This window comes from Zea mays, chromosome 8, assembly GCF_902167145.1.
Source record: "Zea mays cultivar B73 chromosome 8, Zm-B73-REFERENCE-NAM-5.0, whole genome shotgun sequence".
NCBI lineage: Eukaryota > Viridiplantae > Streptophyta > Magnoliopsida > Poales > Poaceae > Zea > Zea mays.
Window position 1 is genome coordinate 863,077 of NC_050103.1, and position 25,762 is coordinate 888,838.

At 54.8% G+C, this 25,762-nt stretch overlaps 1 protein-coding gene and 2 long non-coding RNA genes across 3 annotated transcripts; all 3 read right to left on the bottom strand.

Moving 5' to 3' along the window:
* Positions 1–319: 319 nt before the first annotated feature.
* LOC109941615 (uncharacterized) lies at positions 320–1,352 on the bottom strand. The gene is made up of 3 exons (XR_002264279.1): positions 968–1,352; positions 691–885; positions 320–616 (listed from the first exon to the last, which is right to left on the bottom strand). It is a non-coding gene; the product is annotated as an uncharacterized lncRNA (long non-coding RNA).
* An 82-nt stretch (positions 1,353–1,434) lies between these two features.
* On the bottom strand, positions 1,435–2,344 carry LOC118473071 (uncharacterized). The gene is made up of 3 exons (XR_004851815.1): positions 1,960–2,344; positions 1,693–1,889; positions 1,435–1,608 (listed from the first exon to the last, which is right to left on the bottom strand). It is a non-coding gene; the product is annotated as an uncharacterized lncRNA (long non-coding RNA).
* Positions 2,345–5,930: 3,586 nt separating this feature from the next.
* LOC100193096 (putative L-cysteine desulfhydrase chloroplastic) lies at positions 5,931–7,578 on the bottom strand. Its single transcript, NM_001138259.1, has one exon. It carries the CDS (start codon positions 7,514–7,516, stop codon positions 6,140–6,142), a length of 1,377 nt encoding a protein of 458 aa, NP_001131731.1. The 5' UTR covers positions 7,517–7,578; the 3' UTR covers positions 5,931–6,139.
* Positions 7,579–25,762: the final 18,184 nt, after the last annotated feature.

Here is a 25,762-nt window from a genome sequence, read left to right on the forward strand (position 1 = left end):
CAGCAAAGAGTATCACTTTGTCGAGCGTATTAGGTGACACTCGACAAAGAGTTTTCCTCTTTGCCGAGTGTCCGCCAGACTACCTCTCGGCAAAGAGGTCGCCAGCGAGCCCCTTTGTCAGTACCTTTGTCGAGTGCACTAGGAGGCACTTGACAAAAGTTGCTTCTTTGCCGAGTGTCGAGGCCACATCACTCGGCAAAGAAGCTTTACCGGTGCCCAGGTGTGCCTTCTTTGCCGAGTGTTACACTCGGCAAAGTGACCAGTATATCCCTTTTTATTTGTTTTTGCTATTCCATCCAAACAAACAAATTATATCACATAATCATCACATGTATCACATATACATCACATATCTCACAAAGACCATAAATAAAACAAATTCTCACAAAGGATTACCAACATGTTCGAACACAAACATAAGTATCAAACACTCAAGAACATAAGTCTCAAGTATCTCACAAAGCATCACCAACATCAAACAAATTCAGACCGGGTTATCTCACAAAGTATTAACAACACCAACAAAGATAATATCTCATCGAGGTGGGCGGCTGGACTGGTGCGGCGATGGGCTAGGCGATCCATGAGGGTTGTTGGATGCCGCCCTAGATTGTACCTGCACAGAGAAGAGATTGCATGTGTTATAGCAGATGAATATATATCATGAAGAACTAGAATTTTGATACTCACGGGAGTATGGAATTGAGCAAGGTCAACTTGAGGGAACAACGGAGGTGGTGGAGCAAAACCATGTGCGGCGCCAAGGCTCTGCATGTACTGGAACATCTCCGTTGTCCTCTGCTTATTTGCCAAGCGGGCCTCCCGCTCTACTATCATCCTCGCCTCCATCTCCTGACGTTCCCTCCTCTCTTCTTCTAGCCGGGTCTGTAATATTCCAAGTCAATGTTATAATAACTCAAAGAGAAGGTATATAGCTCAAGGAATGACGAGTTATAGAAGCACTAACCTCGAGTTGTTGTATGAGATGATGTGAGCTATCCTACCAAGGTCATATGGCTGGGCTCGAGCTCGTGCTCCTTGCTCGCACCTGAGATAGAGTGGGAGTGGATAACGAGTCGATTGCCCTGTCGACAATCCAGTACCACCCATACCTCTTGCCTCCTTCGACCCTCATGAGGACATCTCCGTCGATTTCCTCGGTCCTCAGATCGTAATCTGGCCAATGGACCTCCTGAGCCATGGTAGTATACTCACTTAGGCGGCTGTAGACGGCGGGGTTGCTATACGCCTCGGGTCCGTCATCTGGGTTGTAAGTGATGTCGGACGTCGCCTTACCCTTGTGGGCCATAGCATAAGCCGAGAAGATGGAGCAAGGCTTACCACCATGTGACGCCGACTGCAAGAAAACCAACGAGATAGTTAGAAATCATATCTAATCCAGTGTTATATACCTAAATAAAAAAGAGGGTGTACCCATGCTTCTGCATATTTGCCGAGGCTACGGCTACATTGGTAGTGGGAGGGACCTTGCATCATCAGACGTCGTTCCCGGCTAGCGTTGTGCGCCTCGTCCCACTCAGGCGAGCACCACCTATCCACCATCTGCTCCCAGCACTGAGGATGCACGACGCTCCAATAAGGAATCGTCTACAAAGTAAAACATGTACAGTGTATATCAGAAGATAAAATTAAGGAAAACTTTTGTCACGAATACTAAAGTGATGTATTTACCTGCAAGTATTGGTCCCTAGTTAACGACATGGTTCGGGCGTCCTGCTTGGTCACCTTCTCCCCAAGGACGGAGCCGTGGTAGCTGACGATGGCCTGGATTCGGGCCTCGTAGTGCATGTCGACGACGAGCTTCTTACAGCTCGTGGTGGCCACCACATCCGCCTTGGCCTCGTATCCAGCCTCGCATACGAAGAAATCTTGCATACAAAGACTTATTTCAAGAATGTGCATCGAATGCGACACATTTTACAATATAGTAAGACTTACCCACAACTCTTACTTCACTCGCTCCGCCATGTTGTTGAATTCCCTGTCGTCCTGACCTACTGCATTGGAGGCGACGACATAGTGGTCGAATGTGTAGGCTAGGCTCATCACTCCAGCATACTCAACCAGTTCAGGGAAGTGTTCCCTGTACAGAAGACCGAGGATGCCATTGGGGTTGCGGCCGTGACCCCCTGTATTCTCCACATCCTTCCAAGACTTGCCCAAGTGATAAATAAAAAGTATTAGTTTATATTATGAATTTGAACAAATAATATGAACAAGCAGCGAGAATATAGTGCGTCACAATTTTCTCGAAACATTCTCAAAATTTTATCACAGCCTCTACATATGATATCATGACATATGGACAAGTTTCATGATTTTCTAACTTTGTTTATGTTTTATACAATTTTTAAACAACTTGATAGCAAGTTCACGGTCATGTTTAGTGAGCATGGTGCTCGAAAATTCCGGTCTGCTCCTCAAATCAGTCGTAACTTATGTTATCTAACATGGATATCATTTTTGCATTCAGGATTTTCCATTTTTCAAGTGACTTGCAGTTCAAATCTGAATTATCCGAGTAAATTCAATTAAAAGAACAAAATCTAATAGTTATAGCAAACACTTTTATAACTGTGCCAAAATAGAACATGTAAGTCTACATAGTGTAGGAACATACCACAAAAAGTTTGGTTGGAAAAAGAAAAAAATAAAAATATACTTTGCCGAGTGCCATCCTAGGACACTCAGCAAAGTATGGCTTGCCGAGTGTCGGGCTTGAGGCACTCGACAAAGTAGCTGCTTTATCGAGTGCCAAATCCTGACTCTCGGCAAAGATAACGACCGTTAGCTATAGACGGCTGCTAACGGCCCTTTGCCGAGCGTCGGCCTTCGCCGAGTGTTTGACACTCGGTAAATAGGTCTTTGCCGAGTGTCTTCGTGTGCCGAGAGTCCTGCTCTCGGTAAATGTGGTCGTTACCGAGAGCAGGACTTTGCCGAGTGCCCAACAAAAAACACTCGGCAAAGCGCCGAGCACTCGGCAAAGAGCCAGATTCCGGTAGTGAATGACAACACAAGCTATGATAATGTCTTATCGATTGATGACATTATCAATGATAGGCTAATAGGGATATGGAATGGTGGGTGGTGGTGTACAACGAGGCGAAATATGGTACTACATCCGTTCTTTGTCCGCTAGTTTATTTTTAAACTAAACCACAACAAATAAAAAAATGGAGGGGATATAAAGTTGTGATGAGGTGCATGTCTATCCGAGGTCACTAATCTTAGTTGTTTTAGTTTTGTTATGGTTTGCCTCTTTTGGGATCTTTATTGCCTTTTTTGATGTAGGTAGTCTTTCACGACTATTTACTTGTACTTTTTACTATATCAAACTATATCAAGACAATGTTAGTGAAAAAATGACAGAGTATATTAAGGGCATGTGACGTTGGAGCTGCAAAAACAATTTAAGAAACAAATATATTCATTGATTTTGATACAAATGTAATATTAGCATGATATAGTTTTTATTCATAAATATTATGCAATGTGCCCTAGCGCTTAGGGCCTGTTTGAGGGTAAAGTATTTTAACAGTTTCCTTGGTTTTGGGTAATATCATAGTATTTTATGATATAAGGTGTTTGGTTGTATTTTTGAAAACTATGTTTTCAAAACCATGGTATTCTAGATACCATAGTATTTTTGGAGTATTAGAAACTCCACTTCAAACCAACATTTTCATGGCATTGCTAGCTTTTGCCTGATACCATGATTTATACTGTTATATCCAAACAATGTTTATCAGAACCATGGTATTATTGAAGCTGCCAAAACTCAGTATTGTCATGACAATTATATAGTATTGTGAAACCATGGTTTTGAGATACGTTTGCCAAACATGCCCTTAATTGTGGACTAGTTTATCATGTCAGTTAACATGCAGTCTCTGGCTCCAATGTAGGGCAGCAAAGCACTCGGAGCAACTTACACATGTTCACTGACTAAACAAGTGTTTTACGAGTTAGACAACCCATGTGAGCCACTAGGATAAGGTTCATACTACGATGCAGTTTGCTCTATTTAAGGAGGATTTATATATACTGCATTAGCAGTAGTTAAATTGTATAGTCATATGATTCAAAATATATGCAAAGTGGGTATGACATGCGAACTGAAAGGCAGGAATTTGGAAAGCGATTCATACAGAACATAGCTAAAGGCCTTTATAGGATCGGAGCCGGGACTTTAGCAATGGCATATCACCGTTTGCTGGTTTCGAAAGTAGAGTATCCAACCGGCAAAAGCAGGGAAATCGAGCATCCAATGCTGCAAGCACTACTGAAAAAGATAAAAAGTTGTGAAGCAGGTCATATCCTTAATAGTCGTATCATGTAGGGACTAAACACGGGTTCCCAATGGGCTATGAAACACATAGCATTACCGACAGATCGTTGTGCTAAAATAAAGAAATGAGTCATCAATCAGGTGCTTTTGGATAAGGAAATACTAGTGGAAGTCCAGGGCATCCATGAGAGGTCGAGAAATAAGAGTACATTGTTTTACTTACATAAGCCATGGTGTCTTTTATTGGAATTTGGATACATACCGTTAATTCTCAGTGAAATCACATTGTTTAGCTCTAATTTATCAAGGCACTCTGAACTTAAACAAACGTATCTAGTAGAATTTAAAGGCTCCTCCGAAGATAAAGAATTTTTGAAGAAAAAAAAAGATATTTTTATTCTCTTCTGCCGGAGGAATATTCGATTGATCGTCTTCACACAAGGGTTTTTCTCCAGAAGCAGCATACTTGGCTTGCAGCGGCTTTGCAGCAACTGGAGCAAACGGTCACAATAGGCACATGGATGATAGTCATTAGAGTGCCAGGGTCTCGTTTTTGTTTTTTAGGATGTGTGCTTTTGCAGAAGTGGATTTATAATTATTGTATCTGCTCGATGTAAAGATTATAAATTAATAAATTCTTTCTTTATAGAAAACATCGCTTTGGCTTGCACTACGATTTAGTAGTAGATAAAATTAAATCAATAGGTTTTACACATTGTAGAAGGAGATAGAGATATCGTTAATATCAAGGGTTTAAAAATGCATGCCACGGGTAACAATTTCTGCTTGTCTGGTTATAACTTTTTTCTGACAAGATTTTCTAAGAATCTGGCTGTGTAGATAATCTGAATATCGTGGGGTTTACGTGCTAAGGAAAATAAATAGGTCTATAGGGTTTAGAATCTAGAAAGTTACGAAAAATACCTCTCACCGCAATGAATTAGTGGATTCTGTGTTCACGTTGATTTCGACGGTAAGCGGATCAAGAAACGAAATGTTTGGCTGTTAGAAGACGATTCTGACGGACAGAATCCGATTTGAAGCTAAAAAACACCCCAGAGATAGTCAAATAGCATTTTTCATATTATAATTTGATACTTTGTTGTACTATAAGTTATTCCTTTTTTATGTACTTTTGGATACAACATATCAATAAAAAAGTCAGCCGTGAGGGAAAACCTGTTCTCCCAGTATTATATTAAGAAGAGACCAAAACATGGTCCCGGCCGAGAAAATCTCCGGACCCTGACCCCCATCACTAGCGACAACGACCCGACCGGAGGGTGGCGCGCATCGCGTAACACAGGAGCGGATGTACGGGGCACAATGAGAGGAATTTTTAACTCACCCCTGGGAATCGAAGTGTTACTCGGAAGACTTAACCATTACGCTTACAACATATGAATAAAGAAATACAAGAGTTAAAACGATCTAATGTCGTGTTTGAAGAGTCCAATAATAAGATTCATAAATGTCCATAGATCAACCGAAACTACTAAACTGTAATTATTACCCAAATGCATAACTTAATTAGTTATTGCTCAGATTAGGCCTTTCTATACCATATATATGAACAGAAGCTGAAACATTGTAGGCGTCGGTGCAATTTTCATCTTCATATAGTAGGCCAACGACGTAGATAAACACACCAACAACACATATATAAATGTAAATGGACATGCGGTACAGTAAAAACGTGTTTCATTACAGACTAGAGTCTACAAGAACGAGTAGTCAGCAGATAACATGCTACAGCAGTTCATACTTTCATCAAGAAATTGAAGTGAGTGAACAAAGGTAAAGACATTGTAATTAAGCGTAATAACAGTTTCAGTTAGAAATAACCTTCTCAGAAGGTCTCAGCTTGGTGCAGGAGAAACCATCAAGAACAAGCTTGCCTACGGCATCTCTCAAGACCTCATACTCCTCCGTGACATTGTAAACCTGATGTGAGATTCTCACGTACCCTGTCACTTGATCGCCCTTGGCCATCTCTTGTCCTTCCTCAACACTTCTTGAGTTGTTGAATATTGGCACCTCGACCTTGAATTCGTTCCTCAGCATGTCCCTCACTCTCATCGCATCATCATCGCTCTCAATGCCAAGGCAACCTGGCAGCCCGACCATAGCCATGCTTCCGCACATTTCCGGCGGCGAGCCAAGAAACGTCCCCCAAGCCTCGGCGAGCATCGTGCCCATCTCGATCACCTTCTCATGGTTCCGTTTGCTTATCGTCTCGATGCCGCCCTCGAACCGTCTCATGAAGTCAACGGCATCAGGCACAACGAGCTGGGCACTGTAATCCCGCACCCCGATCCAGGCGCTCTCCATGGGCAGCCCGTTGCCGTACTCGCTAGACACGACGGGGTGGTGGAGCTGCGAGGCTACGGGGTCATCCTTGCGGATGTGCAGGAAGGCCACGGCGGAAGGGCAGAAGAACCACTTGTGGAGGTTGCTGGTGTAGAAGTCGGCGCCGATGTCGCGCACGTCGATGGGCACCTGGCCGATGGCGTGCGCCCCGTCGACGAAGACCTTGTCCACGCCCTCCTCGCGGCAGATGGCGACGAGCTCCTTCACGGGGAGGAGGACGCTGGGCATCGAGGTGATGTGGTCGATGACGGCGAGGCGGACTCTGCGGCCCCCAGCCTGGGCGAGCGCGAGCGCGGCACGGAACTCGGCGACGACGGCGACCGCCGAGGCGACGGGGAACGGGAGCGGCACCTCGACGACGGTGGCCCCCGCGCGGACCACGTACGCGTGGATGGACTTCTTGACGGAGCTGTAGGTGTAGTGGAGCATGAGCACCACGTCGCCGCGTGCGAAGGCGCCCTCCGCGAAGCTCCAGGCCACGTGCTGCATGATGATGGCCGCGGCCGTGGTAGCGTTGTCGACGAGGGAGACCTCGGAGGCGTCACCCGCCCCGACGGCGGACGCCACGGCGGCACGCGAGCGGGCGAGCCCCGGCTGGAGAGAGTCGAAGTAGAACGCGTCGGGCTGAGAGAGAAAAAGCCGTTGCCACCGCGCCCTCGCCGCGAGGACCGACGCCGGGCAGCAGCCGAAGGTGCCGTTGTTGACGCGGGCTACGGTGCCGTCGTGGTGCGCGAACTCGGCGCGAATATCGGCTTCCGTGATAGTTGCGCTGGTGCGTTTTTCCGGCGGCGCAGCGTTCCTGCCCTTGGCCGCGTCGTCGTGCGGAGCCGAGGCCATCGGAATTTGGGGATGGAGAGGGCCGGGTGCGGGCCTGAGGCTGAGATAGCGATGAGGGGGAGAGTAATGGTTGACTTGCAGGAGCCAGGTGCCCCTGCCCCCTTGATGTAAAGAACTGGTCAACGGGCTAAGGCATCTCTCCCGAAGACTTTTTAGGGAGCGTTACTGCTCCAATTCAATAAATTTCTGCTCTAATTTGCAACTCTGTCTGGAGCAATCTTCACGTTCATGTGGAGTTAGAGCTGAGAGAGGCGTTTGGCTACGAGGATACCCCGAGCTAAAAAAACTAAGGGCATGTTTGTTTGGGATTATAATCTCTCCAGATTATATAATCCAGTGCAAATAATCCAGCGAGTAAACAAATATCTAGATTATAGGTTCAGATTATATAATCTAAAGCTCAGATTATAATAATCTCATAATTTCCTCAAAAGTAGCTTATTTAAGATTATTTTTGTCAAAAGACTCACTACTCATGGTAATGTAAATATAAATTACAATATATATCATCCTTCTTTCATTGTCTCAAATAAACAAACAAGGGTACTATTGTCTTTGTAAATAATCTACATTTGTATAATCTAGACTACCAAACAACTACATATAAATTATAATCTGTCTAGATTATAATCTGGAATATATAATTTATATTATAATTCAGATTATATAATCTATAAGCTGAAACAAATAGGCCGTAAATACATGACCAATTGACATTATTGCCTCCAATTTACGACCCACATGCCATCTTCTTTATCCCAGTCTCTTCTTCCTACGACTCGCTCTTCCTCTCGTTTTCACACATGCCATCATGCACTGCAAAGATCGACCTGGTGGAACATGTCTAAACTGTAGAAAAAGTCCACCTTTTCCATCTCGCGACCTTGCAGATTTCTTGCACACCAGTGCGAGAAACATCCCACGACCACTCTACATACGTCCAATCAACAAACCAAACCCCCACCCCGCAGGCGACACCACGTTGGTTCGCCATGCTATGTACCCTCCTACACCACCGATAACAAGCACGATGCAGAATCGTCGCGCACGCCCGAGGACCCAGCGGTGGTGGATGGACATGTAGCGGCATTGCTGGTGCTTGGCCGGGGGGCTCGTTGTCCATCCTAGTTTGGATCACCAGCATCCTTGCGATGGCCTTGCTCGTGCGGCCTGCTCCGCCTCTGCAGCGATAGGGACCGCTGGCTCTGGTTCTCACTCAGTGGTCGTGAGTTTGTTACATGTCGTGCTCGGAGACAGGAAATGAGGAAGGGGTCTTCCATGGGGAAGGAGTGGTCAGGGGGAGGAGAGAAAAACGGAACGAAACTTTTTTAGGGCTATGAGTGGCAAAGGTGGGTATCCGCAACTCTATGAGTACATTTGAAACATCAATTCTTGAAGCACCCCTTTTAGAGCTCCAAAAAAAAAACCTAGAGTTGGGGCCTAGATCCGCATTTTTTTGGAGCAAGAGATGTTTCGTTTGAAGGAGTTGGATTAGAGCTGCATTTTCTTGGAGTGGAGTCTCAAACACCCCTTAGGGATAACATCAGTTTGATAAAAATCATGTAGTAGAAATTTAACATAAATTGATTTATTTTGGCATAAAAATATAGAAAACAGAAAATATGTTTATGTCCCTTGTGGGCCTAAGTAGTAAAATGTATCTAGGTTGTGTTGGAATCAAGGACAAGACTAAATGGAATGTTCCAATAAATTCATGTTTTTAGATTTGTTGGATAAGAAGATATAACCATATCTCTATCTCCTTTGCCTATATAAATAGACCCACTTGTACCTTGTACTATATACCACATAATAGATCTGTTTTCCTGTGGTTTTTTCGTTAAACTCTGTTTCTCCTTTGTCCTAACTACGATCCTAACAATTGGTATCTAGAGCTAGGGTTTAGACACACAGTTTTTCAGCCGCCGCCTGTCGGGGACCATAATTAGGGGTACCCTCAAGACGCCTAATTCTCAGTTGGTAACCCCCATCAGCATAAAGCTGCAGAGGTCTGATGGGTGCGATTAAGTCAGGGATCAGTCCATACGAGTGACTCGATCACGCTTCGCCCGAGCCTAGCCTCGGACAAGGGCAGCCGACCTCGAGGGACTTCCGTCTCGCCCGAGGCCCCCGTTTTAACGGCGGACACATCTCCGGCTCGCCCGAGGCCTTGGCTTCGCTAAGAAGCAACCCTGACTAAATCGCCGCACCGACTGACCGAGTTGCAGGAGCATTTAACGCAAAGGTGGCCTGACACCTCTATCCTGACGCGCGCCCCCCGGCAGAGCCGAAGTGACCGCCGTCACTCCGCCGCTGTCGAGGACCATAATTAGGGGTACCCTCAAGACGCCTAATTCTCAGCTGGTAACCCCCATCAGCATAAAGCTGCAGAGGCCTGATGGGTACGATTAAGTCAGGGATCAGTCCATACGAGTGACACGATCACGCTTCGCCCGAGCCTAGCCTCGGACAAGGGCAGCCGACCTCGAGGGACTTCCGTCTCGCCTGAGGCCCCCCTTTTAACGGCGGACACATCTCCGGCTCGCCCGAGGCCTTGGCTTCGCTAAGAAGCAACCCTGACTAAATCGCCGCACCGACTGACCGAGTTGCAGGAGCATTTAACGCAAAGGTGGCCTGACACCTCTATCCTGACGCGCGCCCCCCGGCAGAGCCGAAGTGACCGCCGTCACTCCGCCGCTCCACTGACCGGTCTGACAGAAGGACAGCGCCGCCTGCGCCACTCCGACTGCAGTGCCACTTGATAGAGTGAGTCTGACAGGCAGTCAGGCCTTGCCAAAGGCGCCATACGAACTCCGCTCCGCCCGACCCAGGGCTCGGACTCGGGCTAAGACCCGGAAGACGACGAACTCCGCTCCGCCCGACCCAGGGCTCGGACTCGGGCTAAGACCCGGAAGACGGCGAACTCCGCTCCGCCCGACCCAGGGCTCGGACTCGGGCTAAGATCCGGAAGACGGCGAACTCCGCTCCACCCGACCCAGGGCTCGAACTCGGGCTAAGACCCGGAAGACGGCGAACTCCGCTCCGCCCGACCCCAGGGCTCGGACTCGGGCTAAGACCCGGAAGACGGCGAACTCCGCTCCGCTCGACCCCAGGGCTCGGACTCGGGCTCAGCCCCGGAAGACGACGAACTCCGCCTCGCCCGACCCCAGGGCTCGGACTCGGGCTCAGCCCCGGAAGACGACGAACTCCGCCTCGCCCGACCCCAGGGCTCGGACTCCGCTCTGGCCTCTGCCGAACGATCTCCGCCTCGCCCGACCCAGGGGCTCGGGCTCGGCCTCGGCAACAGAAGACAGACTCGACCTCGGCTTCGGAGGAGCCCCCACGTCGCCCGACCTAGGGCACAGGCCCGCCACGTCAACGGGAAGCGCCATCATCATCCTACCCCGAGCCGACTCGGGTCACAGAGAACAAGACCGGTGTCCCATCTGGCTAGCTCCGCCAGATGGGCAATGATGGCGCCCCACAAGCTCTGTGACGACGGCGGCTCTCAGCTCTCTTACGGAAGCAAGTGGACGTCAGCAAGGACTCGTCCGCTCCGACAGTTGTCCCTCCGCCAGGCTCCGTTGCTCCTCCGACAGCCACGACATCACGCCAGCAGGGTGCCCAGATCTCTCCGGCTGCCGCATTGGCATGTACTTAGGGCGCTAGCTCTCCCTCCGCTAGACACGTAGCACTCTGCTACACCCCCATTGTACACCTGGACCCTCTCCTTACGCCTATAAAAGGAAGGACCAGGGCCTTCTTAGAGAAGGTTGGCCGTGCGGGACCGAGGACGGGACAGGCGCTCTCTTGGGGCCGCTCGCTTCCCTCACCCGCGTGGACGCTTGTAACCCCCCTACTGCAAGCGCACCCGACCTGGGCGCGGGACGAACACGAAGGCCGCGGGATCTCCACCTCTCTCACGCCCGTCTCCGGCCACCTCGCCTTTCCCCCCTTCGCGCTCGCCCACGCGCTCGACCCATCTGGGCTGGGGCACGCGGCACACTCACTCGTCGGCTTAGGGACCCCCCGGTCTCGAAACGCCGACAGTTGGCGCGCCAGGTAGGGGCTTGCTGCATGCTGACGAACAGCTTCCCGTCAAGCTCCAGATGGGCAGTCTCCAGCAACCTCTCCGGCCCGGGACGGTGCTCCGTTTCGGGAGTCTTGAGTTCATGTCCTTCGACGGCAGCTACGACATGATACTCCTTCCACCGCCGCGCGACAACGACAATGGCGGCCGACAACCCACCCACCGGCGGCGGAATCGACGACATCTTCCCCGCGGGGTGGAAGAACAACATTCGAGCTCGCTCCGTCCTCTCCCCTGCCAACGGAGGAGGAGGCGGGGCAACCAAGGCCAAGCGGGAGGCCGCGCTTCGTCGGCTGTCGAGCGAATCGACATCCCCAGCGCCCCGACGGAAGGCACGCCGGGCGTCGACCTCGCGCTCGAGACGAAGGCAAGCGCCGTCCCCCCGCGACACGCTGATCCCGAGCAAGAAGATGACGCCAGCGCGCTCGCGGAGAGCTTGCAGGACGTCGCCCTCGTACCTGAGACGACGGCGCAACCAGTCCCCGATGTGACTACGTCGCTCCTCGTCGACCAAAAGGTACTGACTAACTCCCATCTTACGTCATTTCGACTCGGCCTCAACCCGCCAAGCGACCTCGCTTTGGCGGGCGCTCTCATTGAGGCGAGTGCAACCCCACTGGGGTTTCGTATGCGGTCGCCTTGGGACCGGTTGACGGACGTCTCGACCTACGGGCCCTCTGGGTCCGAGGAAGATGACGATCCCAGCGTCTGTTGGGATTTCTCCGGATTTGGCAACCCCAGTGCCATACGGGACTTCATGACCGCATGTGACTACTGCCTCTCCGACTGTTCCGATGGAAGCCGTAGCCTTGACGACGAGGACTGCGGCCCAAGCCGTGAATGTTTCCACGTCGAGCTAGGGGATCCCTCCGAAGGCAACCATCTTGGCATGCCAGAGGACGGTGATCTTCCTAGGCCGGTGCCTCGCACCGACATCCCGCGGGAGTTAGCTGTGGTCCCCGTTCCGGCGGGGGGTCACGACCCACAGCTCGAGCAAGTCCGCGGGGCGCAGGCCAGGCTCGACGAGGGAGCAGGAGCGCTTGAGCCGATCCGTCGGGACGTCGGGCAGGTATGGGCGGGCCAACCCCCGGCCGGAGAAATACGTCACCTGCCCCAAGGTCTCTAGCACCGCGTCGCCAACGATGTCAGGGTCAGGCCGCCGCTCGCATCCAGCGGGGTTGGTCAGAACCTGGCAGCCGCAGTGATGCTCCTCCGCGCGATGCCGGAGCCATCAACCACCGAGGGTCGGCGAATCCAGGGAGAGCTCAAGAATCTCCTGGAAGGCGCTGCGGCCCGACGGGCCGAGAGCACTGCCTCCCGAAGGCAGGGATACCCCTCGGAACCTCATGCCGTGACTTCCCGATTCATGCGGGAAGCCTTGGTCTACACCGGACGCACGCGCAACACCGCGCCTGCGGCCCCGGGCCACCTCGGCAGCGAGCACCGTCGTCGCAACCGTCGGGCCCACCTCGACGATAGGGTGCGCCGAGGCTACCACCCCAGGCGTGGGGGACGCTATGACAGCGGGGAGGATCGGAGTCCCTCGCCCGAACCACCCGGTCCGCAGGCCTTCAGTCGGGCCATCCGACGGGCGCCATTCCCGACCTGGTTCCGACCCCCGACTACTATCACGAAGTACTCGGGGGAAACGAGACCGGAACTGTGGCTCGCGGACTACCGCCTGGCCTGCCAACTGGGTGGAACGGACGACGACAACCTCATCATCCGTAACCTCCCCCTGTTCCTCTCCGACACCGCTCGCGCCTGGTTGGAACACCTGCCTCCGGGGCAGATCTCCAACTGGGACGACTTGGTCCAAGCCTTCGTCGGCAATTTCCAGGGCACGTACGTGCGCCCCGGGAATTCCTGGGACCTTCGGAGCTGCCGGCAACAGCCGGGAGAGTCGCTCCGGGACTACATCCGGCGATTCTCGAAGCAGCGCACCGAGCTGCCCAACATCACCGACTCGGATGTCATCGGCGCGTTCCTTGCCGGCACCACCTGCCGTGACCTGGTGAGCAAGTTGGGTCGCAAGACCCCCACCAGGGCAAGCGAGCTGATGGACATCGCCACCAAGTTCGCCTCTGGCCAGGAGGCGGTCGAGGCTATTTTCCGAAAGGACAAGCAGCCCCAGGGCCGCCCATCGGAAGAGGCTCCCGAGGCGTCTACTCCGCGCGGCGCCAAGAAGAAAGGCAAGAAGAAGTCGCAATCGAAACGCGACGCCGCCGACGCGGACCTTGTCGCCGCTGCCGAGTACAAGAACCCTCGGAAGCCCCCCGGAGGTGCTAACCTCTTCGACAAGATGCTCAAGGAGCCGTGCCCCTATCATCAGGGGCCCGTTAAGCACACCCTCGAGGAGTGCGTCATGCTTCGGCGCCACTTCCACAGGGCCGGGCCACCCGCAGAGGGTGGCAGGGCCCACGACGGCGACAAGAACGAAGATCACCAAGCAGGAGAGTTCCCCGAGGTCCGCGACTGCTTCATGATCTACGGTGGGCATACGGCGAATGCCTCGGCTCGGCATCGCAAGCAAGAGCGCCGGGAGGTCTGCTCGGTGAAGGTGGCGGCGCCAGTCTACCTAGACTAGTCCGACAAGCCCATCACCTTCGACCAAGCTGACCACCCCGACCATGTGCCGAGCTCGGGGAAATACCCGCTCGTCGTCGACCCCATCATTGGCGACGTCAGGCTCACCAAGGTCCTGATGGATGGGGGCAGCTGCCTCAACATCATCTACGCCGAGACCCTCAGGCTCCTGCGCGTCGATCTGTCCTCCGTCCGGGCAGGCGCTGCGCCCTTCCACGGGATCATCCCTGGGAAGCGCGTCCGGCCCCTCGGACGACTCGACCTCCCCGTCTGCTTCGAAACGCCCTCCAACTTCCGAAGGGAGACCTTGACGTTCGAGATGGTTGGGTTCCGAGGAACCTACCACGCGGTACTGGGGAGGCCATGCTACGCGAAGTTCATGGCCGTCCCCAACTACACCTACCTGAAGCTCAAGATGCCGGGCCCCAACGGGGTCATCACCGTCGGCCCCACGTACAAACACGCGTTCGAATGCGACGTGGAGTGCATGGAGTACGCCGAGGCCCTCGCCGAGTCCGAGGCCCTCATCGCCGACCTAGAGAACCTCTCCAAAGAGGTGCCAGATGTGAAGCGTCATGCCGGCAACTTCGAGCCAGCGGAGACGGTTAAGGTCGTCCCTCTCGACCCCAGTGGCGACACCTCCAAGCAGATCCGGATTGGTTCCGGGCTCGACCCCAAATAGGAAGCAGTGCTCGTCGACTTTCTCCGCGCAAACGCCGACGTCTTTGCGTGGAGTCCCTCGGACATGCCCGGCATACCGAGGGATGTCGCCGAGCACTCGCTGGATATTCGGGCCGGAGCCCGACCCGTCAGGCAGCCTCTGCGCCGATTCAACGAGGAGAAGCGCAGAGTGATAGGTGAGGAGATCTACAAGCTAATGGCAGCAGGGTTCATGAAAGAGGTATTCCATCCCGAATGGCTTGCCAACCCTATGCTTGTGAGGAAGAAAGGGGGGGAAATGGCGGATGTGTGTAGACTACACTGGTCTCAACAAAGCATGTCCGAAGGTTCCCTACCCTTTGCCTCGCATCGATCAAATCGTGGATTCCACTGCTGGGTGCGAAACCCTGTCCTTCCTCGATGCCTACTCAGGGTATCACCAAATCCGGATGAAAGAGTCCGACCAGCTCGCGACTTCTTTCATCACGCCCTTCGGCATGTACTGCTATGTCACCATGCCGTTCGGTTTGAGGAATGCGGGCGCGACGTACCAGCGGTGCATGAACCATGTGTTCGGCGAACACATCGGTCGCACAGTAGAGGCCTACGTCGATGACATCGTAGTCAAGACAAGGAAGGCTTCCGACCTCCTCTCCGACCTTGAAGTGACATTCCGATGTCTCAAGGCGAAAGGAGTCAAGCTCAATCCTGAGAAGTGTGTCTTCGGGGGTGCCCCGAGGCATGCTCCTGGGGTTCATCGTCTCCGAGCGAGGCATCGAAGCCAACCCGGAGAAGATCGCAGCCATCACCGGCATGGGGCCTATCAAGGACTTAAAAGGCGTACAGAGGGTCATGGGATGTCTTGCGGCCCTGAGCCGCTTCATCTCACGCCTCGGCGAAAGAGGTCTGCCTCTGTACCGCCTCTTAAGGAAGGCCGAGAGTTTCGCTTGGACCCCCGAGGCCGAGGAAGCTCTCGGGAACCTGAAGGCGCTCCTTACAAAGGCGCCTGTCTTGGTGCCCCCAGCTGATGGAGAAGCCCTCTTGGTCTACGTCGCCGCTACTACTCAGGTGGTTAGCGCCGCGATTGTGGTCGAGAGGCAAGAAGAAGGGCATGCATTGCCCGTTCAGAGGCCAGTCTACTTCGTCAGCGAGGTACTGTCCGAGACCAAGATCCGCTACCCACAAGTTCAGAAGCTGCTGTATGCTGTGATCCTGACGAGGCGGAAGTTACGACATTACTTCGAGTCTCATCCGGTAACTGTGGTGTCATCCTTCCCGCTGGGGGAGATCATCCAGTGCCGAGAGTCCTCGGGCAGGATCACAAAGTGGGCGGTGGAAATCATGGGCGAGACAATCTCGTTCGCCCCTCGGAAGGCCATCAAGTCCCAGGTGTTGGCGGACTTCGTAGCCAAATGGGTCGACACCCAGCTGCCGACGGCTCCGATCCAACCGGAGCTCTGGACCATGTTTTTCGACGGGTCGCTGATGAAGACGGGAGCCGGCGCGGGCCTGCTCTTCATCTCGCCCCTCGGGAAGCACCTACGCTACGTGCTACGCCTCCACTTCCCGGCGTCCAACAATGTGGCTGAGTACGAGGCTCTGGTCAACGGGTTGCGGATCGCCATCGAGCTAGGGGTCAGACGCCTCGACGCCCGCGGTGACTCGCAGCTCGTCATCGACCAAGTCATGAAGAACTCCCACTGCCGCGACCCGAAGATGGAGGCCTACTGCGACGAGGTTCGACGCCTGGAAGACAAGTTCTACGAGCTCGAGCTCAACCACATCGCTCGGCGCTACAACGAGACTGCGGACGAGCTGGCTAAAATAGCTTCGGGGCGAACAACGGTTCCCCCGGACATCTTCTCCCGGGATCTGCATCAACCCTCCGTCAAGATCGACGACGCTCCCGAGGCCGAGGCACCCTCGGCACAACCCAAGGCACCCTCGGCACAGCCCGAGGCACCCTCGGCACAGCCCGAGGCGCCCTCGGCACAGCCCGAGGCGCCCTCGGCTCAGCCCGAGACGTCTACGGTTCAGCCCGAGGTACCCTCGGCCCCCGAGGGCGAGGCACTGGACGTCGAGGAGGAGCAGAGCGGGGCCACGCCTGATCGAAATTGGCAGGCCCCGTACCTGCAATATCTCCGCCGAGGAGAGCTACCCCTCGACCAAGCCGAGGCTCGGCGGGTAGCACGACGCGCCAAGTCGTTCGTCTTGCTGGGCGATGAGGAGGAGCTCTACCACCGGAGCCCCTCAGGCATCCTCCAGCGATGCATCTCCATCGCCGAAGGTCAGGAACTCCTGCAAGAAATACACTCGGGGCTTGCGGTCATCATGCAGCGCCTCGAGCCCTTGTCGGGAATGCTTTCCGACAAGGCTTCTACTGGCCAACGGCGGTGGCTGACGCCACTAGAATTGTCCGCACCTGCGAAGGGTGCCAATTCTATGCGAAGCAGACCCACCTGCCCGCTCAGGCTCTGCAGACGATACCCATCACCTGGCCCTTTGCTGTATGGGGTCTGGACCTCGTCGGTCCCTTGCAGAAGGCGCCCGGGGGCTACACGCACCTGCTGGTCGCCATCGACAAATTCTCCAAGTGGATCGAGGTCCGACCCCTGAACAGCATCAGGTCCGAGCAGGCGGTGGCGTTCTTCACCAACATCATCCATCGCTTCGGGGTCCCGAACTCCATCATCACCGACAACGGTACCCAGTTCACTGGCAAAAAATTCTTGGATTTTTGCGAGGATCACCACATCCGGGTGGACTGGGCCGCCGTGGCCCATCCCATGTCGAATGGGCAAGTGGAGCGTGCCAACGGCATGATTCTGCAAGGGCTCAAGCCCCGGATCTACAACGGCCTCAACAAGTTCGGCAAGCGATGGATGAAGGAACTCCCCTCGGTGATCTGGAGCCTGAGGACAACGCCAAGCCGAGCCACGGGTTTCACGCCGTTCTTCCTGGTCTACGGGGCCGAGGCCATCTTGCCCACTGACCTGGAATACGGCTCCCCGAGGACGAGGGCCTACAACGATCAAAGCAACCAAGCTAGCCGAGAAGACTCACTGGACCAGCTGGAAGAGGCTCGGGACAAGGCCTTACTACACTCGGCGCGGTACCAGCAGTCCCTGCGACGCTACCACGCCCGAGGGGTCCGGTCTTGAGACCTCCAGGTGGGCGACCTGGTGCTTCGACTGCGGCAAGACGCCCGAGGGAGGCACAAGCTCACGCCTCCCTGGGAGGGGCCATTCGTCATCGCCAAAGTTCTGAAGCCCGGAACATACAAGCTGGCCAACAATCAAGGCGAGATCTACGGCAACGCTTGGAACATCAAACAGCTACGTCGCTTCTACCCTTAAGATGTTTTCAAGTCGTTCATATACCTCGCACCCACGCAAAGTTTAGTCATCAAGGAAGGGTCGGCCTCGCCTCGGCAAAGCCGACCCTCCCTCGGGGGCTAAAAGGGGGGAGACCCCCTCTGCGTCGAATTTTTCCTCGAAAAAAGATCTCTTTTTGGCAGAATTTCTTTCGTGCTTTTTGACTACTTCGAAAAGCGGATCCTGGAAACGACGGAGTACACGTAAGCAGCCAAGGCTGACCGAGCCGAGGGACTCCTACGCCTCCGGGATACGGATACCTCATTCATCACCTTCTGCGATAAGTAACTCGCGTTCGGATAAAGTAATTCCGCGGACCAACAAGTCTTCACGTTCGGAAGCTCTTCTGCCGAGGCGGTCCTTCAAGCCTTCTCGACTAAATCGGTGACAGGGCCTCATGGACGGGCGAAAGTACGCGTAAGCGGCGAGGCCGACCGAGCCGAGGGACTCCCACGCCTCTGGGATACGGATACCTCACTCATCACCTTCCGCGAGAAGCAACTCTCGCCCACGCAAACATCCCTGTTACCGACGGAAAGTCCAGATGCTCGAAATAAGAGGAAAGGAGACGCGGCTTTACAACGCATCGAGGGTGTGTTTTCTGGCCTCGACGGCCGCAGAAGGCACACGCTACAAGACAATCTGATCCTGCAGGCTCGGGTCTTCACGCTGAAGGGGACTGTAGCACCCTCGGCATCGACGACGCCTTCAGCGAGGTCCGACCCAGCCTCGGACGGCGGCGCGGTCCAGGGACTTCTCCGGGAATCCGGCCCAGGCAGGCGGCTCGGCCGGTTACCCCCGGGGCCTCGGCCAATCATCTTCCAAGGGCGCCAGCCCGACCCGAGGCCTCGGCTGATCGACTCCGGCGTCGGCCCCGCTGACGGGCAACCCGGCTAGGCTCCGACCAACCAGGTTCCCATTTTCGAGCCAACTCCGCCTCTGTTCGTACTGATATCGCTACCCCTGGCCTCGGCTCATCGAAGAGCGGCCAAGGGGTCCCTTTAACTAAGCTAGAGGAGCCTCAGACAACAAGGCCGATCGAGCCGAGGGACTCCTACGCCTCCGGGATACGGATACCTCACTCGTCACCTTGACACGGGGCGACTCATGCTTCGTGAAGCGGTTTAGATAATCGACAGGCGAGACTTAGTGCTCGAAAATAAAGAAAAAAAACACGGCTCCATGCCGAAATTACATACATGTTCAGGCCTCGACAGCCATGATGAACAAAAACACTGGCATTCAAAGTGCCATTACAAATGGAACTCCGGTTCCCCCTCCGCAGGTACGAACAACCCCACTCCGAGGGGGAAGGCTTGCGGAGCAACGGAAGGCCGACGAACGGCGCGCCGTCACCTGCTCCAGCAGCGGCGACGACGACGACTTCTGCTCCGGGGGGTCGAACAGCGGCAGCACCGACCTCAGGGCAGGTGCTGCTGCCAGGAGGCCCCCGCCCACGCCAAAACTTGTGAGGCAAGGGCGGGCAGAAGTCCGTAGAGTTGAAGGTCGGTCCGTGGCCGGCCTTGGCTATCTCACCGGCAGAAGAACCTCTTCAAGCTGCCGTGGCGGACGCCGGCGCCGCGAGCGGCTCCGAAGCCACTCGCGTCCGAGAGCCAGGCACGGTGCAGCTGCCAGCGCCACGGACGACGACCGCCCTTCCCTCTGATCACTGAGTGAAGGAGCGGGCCGCCGCCCACGCGGGGGCCGACCTCAACTCGGCGCACTCCCCTCCCCAGCCCTGGTGATGAAAATCCTTGAGGCTGAGGGAGGGGCAGGGGCCGCAGCCCGGCTCGCTTTCCCCCACCATCAAGCCGGAGGTCACCATCTTGGGTGACCGCCGGTGGAGGGGTGCAGCCGGGCTGCATGATGAAAATCCTTGAAGCCGAACGATGGCTGAAAGGTACCAACTCCCACGGAGTTGCGTTCCCCCAACGAGGAGGCGGAAAGACGGCGGATACCCCCCATCCGGGGGCTTGGAAGATGGAAAGACACGACGCATAAGGGAAGAAGAAGACATGGCTGCCTTCCGAAAGGGGTCGCCCTCCTTTTAAAGGCAACTCTCCCTAAGTGCGCCCCCAAACGCCACGGGCTGAGTCTTCTCCAACACGCTCCAAGGCCCTCCCCTGCGGCTCGGGGGCTGGGTCCCGCATGTCATGCAAACCGGCTCAGAGCAGAAGAAGCCAAACCGCCGCGCGTGGTGCACACAACCGCCCAGCGGTTACAAGCGACCCCCCACTTTTGCCCAGACCAACGGGCGGAAGGGGCGGGCAGCCATGCAGGCGGCATGCAACCGCGCCAGGTGGACGCGCTTCTCCGACTTCTGACACGCCAGCTTGGAGGCCCAGGCCCACGCGTCACGCAACCAGCGCGCCAGTTGCTGCATGCAAGCAACCGCACCGCCACTTGCGCCACCGTCGCACCTCTTCGGTTGCGGAACCTATGCCGCGACTCGAGGCGACCCAGCGCACGACCCAGCAGCGCCAGCCTGGCGCGACGATCAATGCGGTCGAAAGTGGGCCGGCAGTAATGACGGTGGCAGGCGGGCGGGAGCAGCAGTCACGTCGTCAGCCAGGCTCACGTCCCAGCCAGGGACAGCAAGAGAGCCTCCTCCCACGGCGTGAAGACGGTGCGCCCGTGATCCGTTCCTCGAACGGCTCGCGCACGCGCAACGGCCGCCCCGCCAACCACTCGCCCCGTCGCATTAACTCCGCGGCGGGACAGGCGGCGCCTCTGGCAGGAGAAGCGGGCGACGCTTCGCCTTCGCCGTAATAACCACGCCAAAAAAGGTACGCCGCGTCATTCGATTTCGTATCCTTTTCCTTTTTCCTCTTTCTCTATCTCTTGCAACAGGGACCGGGAAAGGGGGATACCCCGAAAAGGACCCTTCTCTGTGAAGGAACCGGGCTCCAAGCCCCCCTACTGATCAGAGGTTCGAAGGCTGGCCCTCCGAAGGGTTCAACAGTCGCCTCAGATCGCGTGGGCCCGACACCCACTACTGGTCAGGGGTTCGAAGGCCAGCCCCCCGAAGGGCTCCATGGCCGCCTCAGGCTACTCGGGCTCCGCGCCCATTACTGATCAGGGGTTCGAAGGCTGGCCCCCGAAGGGTTCACAGTCGCCTCAGACACCGAGCGAGGGATGACCAGGGGTACGTTCGATACATAACCGAGGCTCGGGCTGCGCTCCCGAGGTACCCTAGGACATTTCCGAGACCAGCGGGAACGATCTTGTAACGGAATCCCATCGGAGGGAGGCATCGAGCCCTCGGACCCCGTCGCCAGGGGACCGGGTCCGGCAGATCACCCGCAGGTACTTTTGGGCGTGCCTCTGGGCCCCTAGCCGACCCCCAACGAACGGGGCACGGACGTCCACTCGGATTACCCGCTTGCAGCTCACCGTAGACACCATGTTCGGTGCCCATCGAGGGTGACATGGCGCTCTCCCCCCCTCCTCCTTGCGGAAAGGCGACGCAGGGGCGTATGTAAAAAAGCCGAGTCTGTCCCTGATCGTCCTCTCGCCCTGTGCGGAGGCTCGGGGGCTGCTCTCGCAAACCCGGCTCCGGCCAGACCGTTGACAGCGTCAACATACCAGCCCGAGAGCTTGGGCCCCGACCATGCACCCGGGCTACGGCCAGTTCGCATGAGGGAACAACCAGACCAGCCGAAGCATTACGCAAGGCATTAAGACCTCGAAGGAGTGAAACCACTCCTCCGAGGCCTCGGGGGCTACACCCGGCGGGTGCGCTCGCGCGCACCCACCGGAACAAAATGCAACCGAGAAAGGCTGGTCCCCTTGCAAAAAAGTGCGACGAAAGCCTCCAAGCGAGTGCTAACACTCCCTTCGAGGCTCGGGGGCTACTGTCGGGGACCATAATTAGGGGTACCCTCAAGACGCCTAATTCTCAGCTGGTAACCCCCATCAGCATAAAGCTGCAGAGGCCTGATGGGTACGATTAAGTCAGGGATCAGTCCATACGAGTGACACGATCACGCTTCGCCCGAGCCTAGCCTCGGACAAGGGCAGCCGACCTCGAGGGACTTCCGTCTCGCTCGAGGCCCCCCTTTTAACGGCGGACACATCTCCGGCTCGCCCGAGGCCTTGGCTTCGCTAAGAAGCAACCCTGACTAAATCGCCGCACCGACTGACCGAGTTGCAGGAGCATTTAACGCAAAGGTGGCCTGACACCTCTATCCTGACGCGCGCCCCCCGGCAGAGCCGAAGTGACCGCCGTCACTCCGCCGCTCCACTGACCGGTCTGACAGAAGGACAGCGCCGCCTGCGCCACTCCGACTGCAGTGCCACTCGACAGAGTGAGTCTGACAGGCAGTCAGGCCTTGCCAAAGGCGCCATAGGAAGCTCCGCTCCGCCCGACCCAGGGCTCGGACTCGGGCTAAGCCCCGGAAGACGGCGAACTCCGCTCCGCCCGACCCAGGGCTCGGACTCGGGCTAAGCCCCGGAAGACGGCGAACTCCGCTCCGCCCGACCCAGGGCTCGGACTCGGGCTAAGCCCCGGAAGACGGCGAACTCCGCTCCGCCCGACCCAGGGCTCGGACTCGGGCTAAGACCCGGAAGACGGCGAACTCCGCTCCGCCCGACCCAGGGCTCGGACTCGGGCTAAGACCCGGAAGACGGCGAACTCCGCTCCGCCCGACCCAGGGCTCGGACTCGGGCTAAGCCCCGGAAGACGGCGAACTCCGCTCCGCCCGACCCAGGGCTCGGACTCGGGCTAAGACCCGGAAGACGGCGAACTCCGCTCCGCCCGACCCAGGGCTCGGACTCGGGCTCAGCCCCGGAAGACGACGAACTCCGCCTCGCCCGACCCCAGGGCTCGGGCTCCGCTCTGGCCTCTGCCGAACGATCTCCGCCTCGCCCGACCCAGGGGCTCGGGCTCGGCCTCGGCCACGGAAGACAGACTCGACCTCGGCTTCGGAGGAGCCCCCACGTCGCCCGACCTAGGGCACAGGCCCGCCACGTCAACGGGAAGCGCCATCATCATCCTACCCCGAGCCGACTCGGGTCACAGAGAACAAGACCGGTGTCCCATCTGGCTAGCTCCGCCAGATGGGCAATGATGGCGCCCCACAAGCTCTGTGACGACGGCGGCTCTCAGCTCTCTTACGGAAGCAGGGGGACGTCAGCAAGGACTCGACCGCTCTGACAGCTGTTCCTCCGCCAGGCTCCGTTGCTCCTCCGACAGCCACGACATCACGCCAGCAGGGTGCCAAGATCTCTCCGGCTGCCACATTGGCATTTACTTAGGGCGCTAGCTCTCCCTCCGCTAGACACGTAGCACTCTGCTACACCCCCATTGTACACCTGGATCCTCTCCTTACGCCTATAAAAGGAAGGACCAGGGCCTTCTTAGAGAAGGTTGGCCGCGCGGGGACGAGGACGGGACAGGCGCTCTCTTGGGGCCGCTCGCTTCCCTCACCCGCGTGGACGCTTGTAACCCCCCTACTGCAAGCGCACCCGACCTGGGCGCGGGACGAACACGAAGGCCGCGGGATCTCCACCTCTCTCACGCCCGTCTCCGGCCACCTCGCTTCTCCCCCCTTCGCGCTCGCCCACGCGCTCGACCCATCTGGGCTGGGGCACGCGGCACACTCACTCGTCGGCTCAGGGACCCCCCGGTCTCGAAACGCCGACACCGCCGTCGGTTGTTTTTTTCCAACAGAACGCTTCACCTCTGTGTGTGGAATCCGCCACCGCCAGGGTGCATCTGCAAGAGCCATCGCTGCTGTCGTTTTCCTCGGTGCCGGCGTCCATTTATTACCAGGGTCGTGGCCGCCTTCATCGCATCAGCTCTGTCACGACACCATTCTCCATCCGCATGATTGGTTGGCAGGCTATCTACATCCAGGACGTCCGTGAGCGTTGACTACGCTCCGGCATATGATTGATAACCTGTATGAAATGATTCTAGCCTGCACGAGGAGAAACAGCAGAGGTATTTTTCCATCCATCTGCCTGTATACACGGAGATGCCAGTGAGGCGCGTTTCTACCCGTCCAGACTCACGCGAGCCACACGCTCCAGACACCAGCGACCAATCACGTAGCATATCTACGTGGTGGTCTCTCGTGGCGCGTTCATTCGTTCATCTCAATTACCTCCTGGGTGCAGGTGCCCTGCTCGACGTCTTCTCAGCACCTTGTGGAGATGTCTTCTCAGTGCCTTCGCAAGCATCGGTCACGTAAAGTGCAGCTCGTGTTTTTTTGCTGCTTGGGATCTCACGCAAGGAACGTGACACCCACACAAGAAGTACTACTTGTTTGTGCAGAAATCTCTCAATGATAAAAGGATCAATTATTTTTCTATTCATTTGCTACTTGCGTTCATCATATTGCACATTGGAAATTTTAAATTTCGAATTATAAATGTCGACTAAACTTCATATTCCGAAATTTAATGGCAAAATCAGTTTTGTTGTTGGGCAGATTCAGATGAAGATTGTTTTTACTCAGTTATGTGTGCGAAAGGCTTTGCAACCACGACCTGTTGATATGACTGATAATAAATGGGAAGATCTTGATAAAAAAAGCTTTGTCCGCCTTATAACTCAGTTTATCTCCTGATGTTCCGTGTGAAGTAATGAATGCAAAATCTACGGCAGAATTGTGGAAAAAATTAGAAGAGCTATATATGACCAAGAGTCTTGCTAATAAGCTATGTCTCAAAGAGCGCCTTTATACTATTCGTATGGCGGAAGATACATCTATTCAATCACATCTCAATGAATTTAATTCTATTTGTGTCGGCCTTGAGAGTCTGGATGTGAAGATAGATGATGAAGATAACACAATTTTGCTGGTAGTCTCGTTGCCCCCCTCTTTTAAGCATTTTAAGGAAATTATGCTATATGAAAATCATACTTCACTGACATTTGATAATGTTAAGTCAAATTTATTGTCCAAAGAAAAATTTGATGTTGATTCTCGTTCTGAGTCTAAGGGTGAAGGTTTTATTGTTCGAGGTAGACCTCAACAAGCGGGCAATTCTAATAAACCTAAATCAAGGTCTAAGTCAAGAGATCGTAAATCCAACAATTTCCGTCGTTATTGTAAAGCTGATAATCATGTGATCTCCCAGTGTCCTAAGTTGAAAAATAAGGAAGAAAGACAAAAGAAAAAGGAAGCTGATAAATCAGCTGCTGAGGCTAGTATTATTGAAAATAGTGATGGTGGAGAAGCTCTTATGATCACTTCTAATGATGAAAATCGTATGGCTTGGGTTCTTGATTCAGCTTGCTGTTTTCACATTTGCTCACATCGATAGTGATTTTCTAATTATTCTCATGTTCATCATGGTGATGTTATTATTGGTGATGAATCTTCACTTGAAATTTCTGGAATTGGTTCTGTTCAAATTAAAGTACATGATGGCACATTCAAGACCCTCACTAATGTTCGCTATGTTCCTAAAATGAATAGGAATCTTATTTCCTTGGGCACCTTAGAAGCAATGAGATTCAAATTTTCTACTGATAATGGTGTTCTTAAGGTTTCTCAAGGCAACCATGTTGTGTTAAAGGCTGAACGT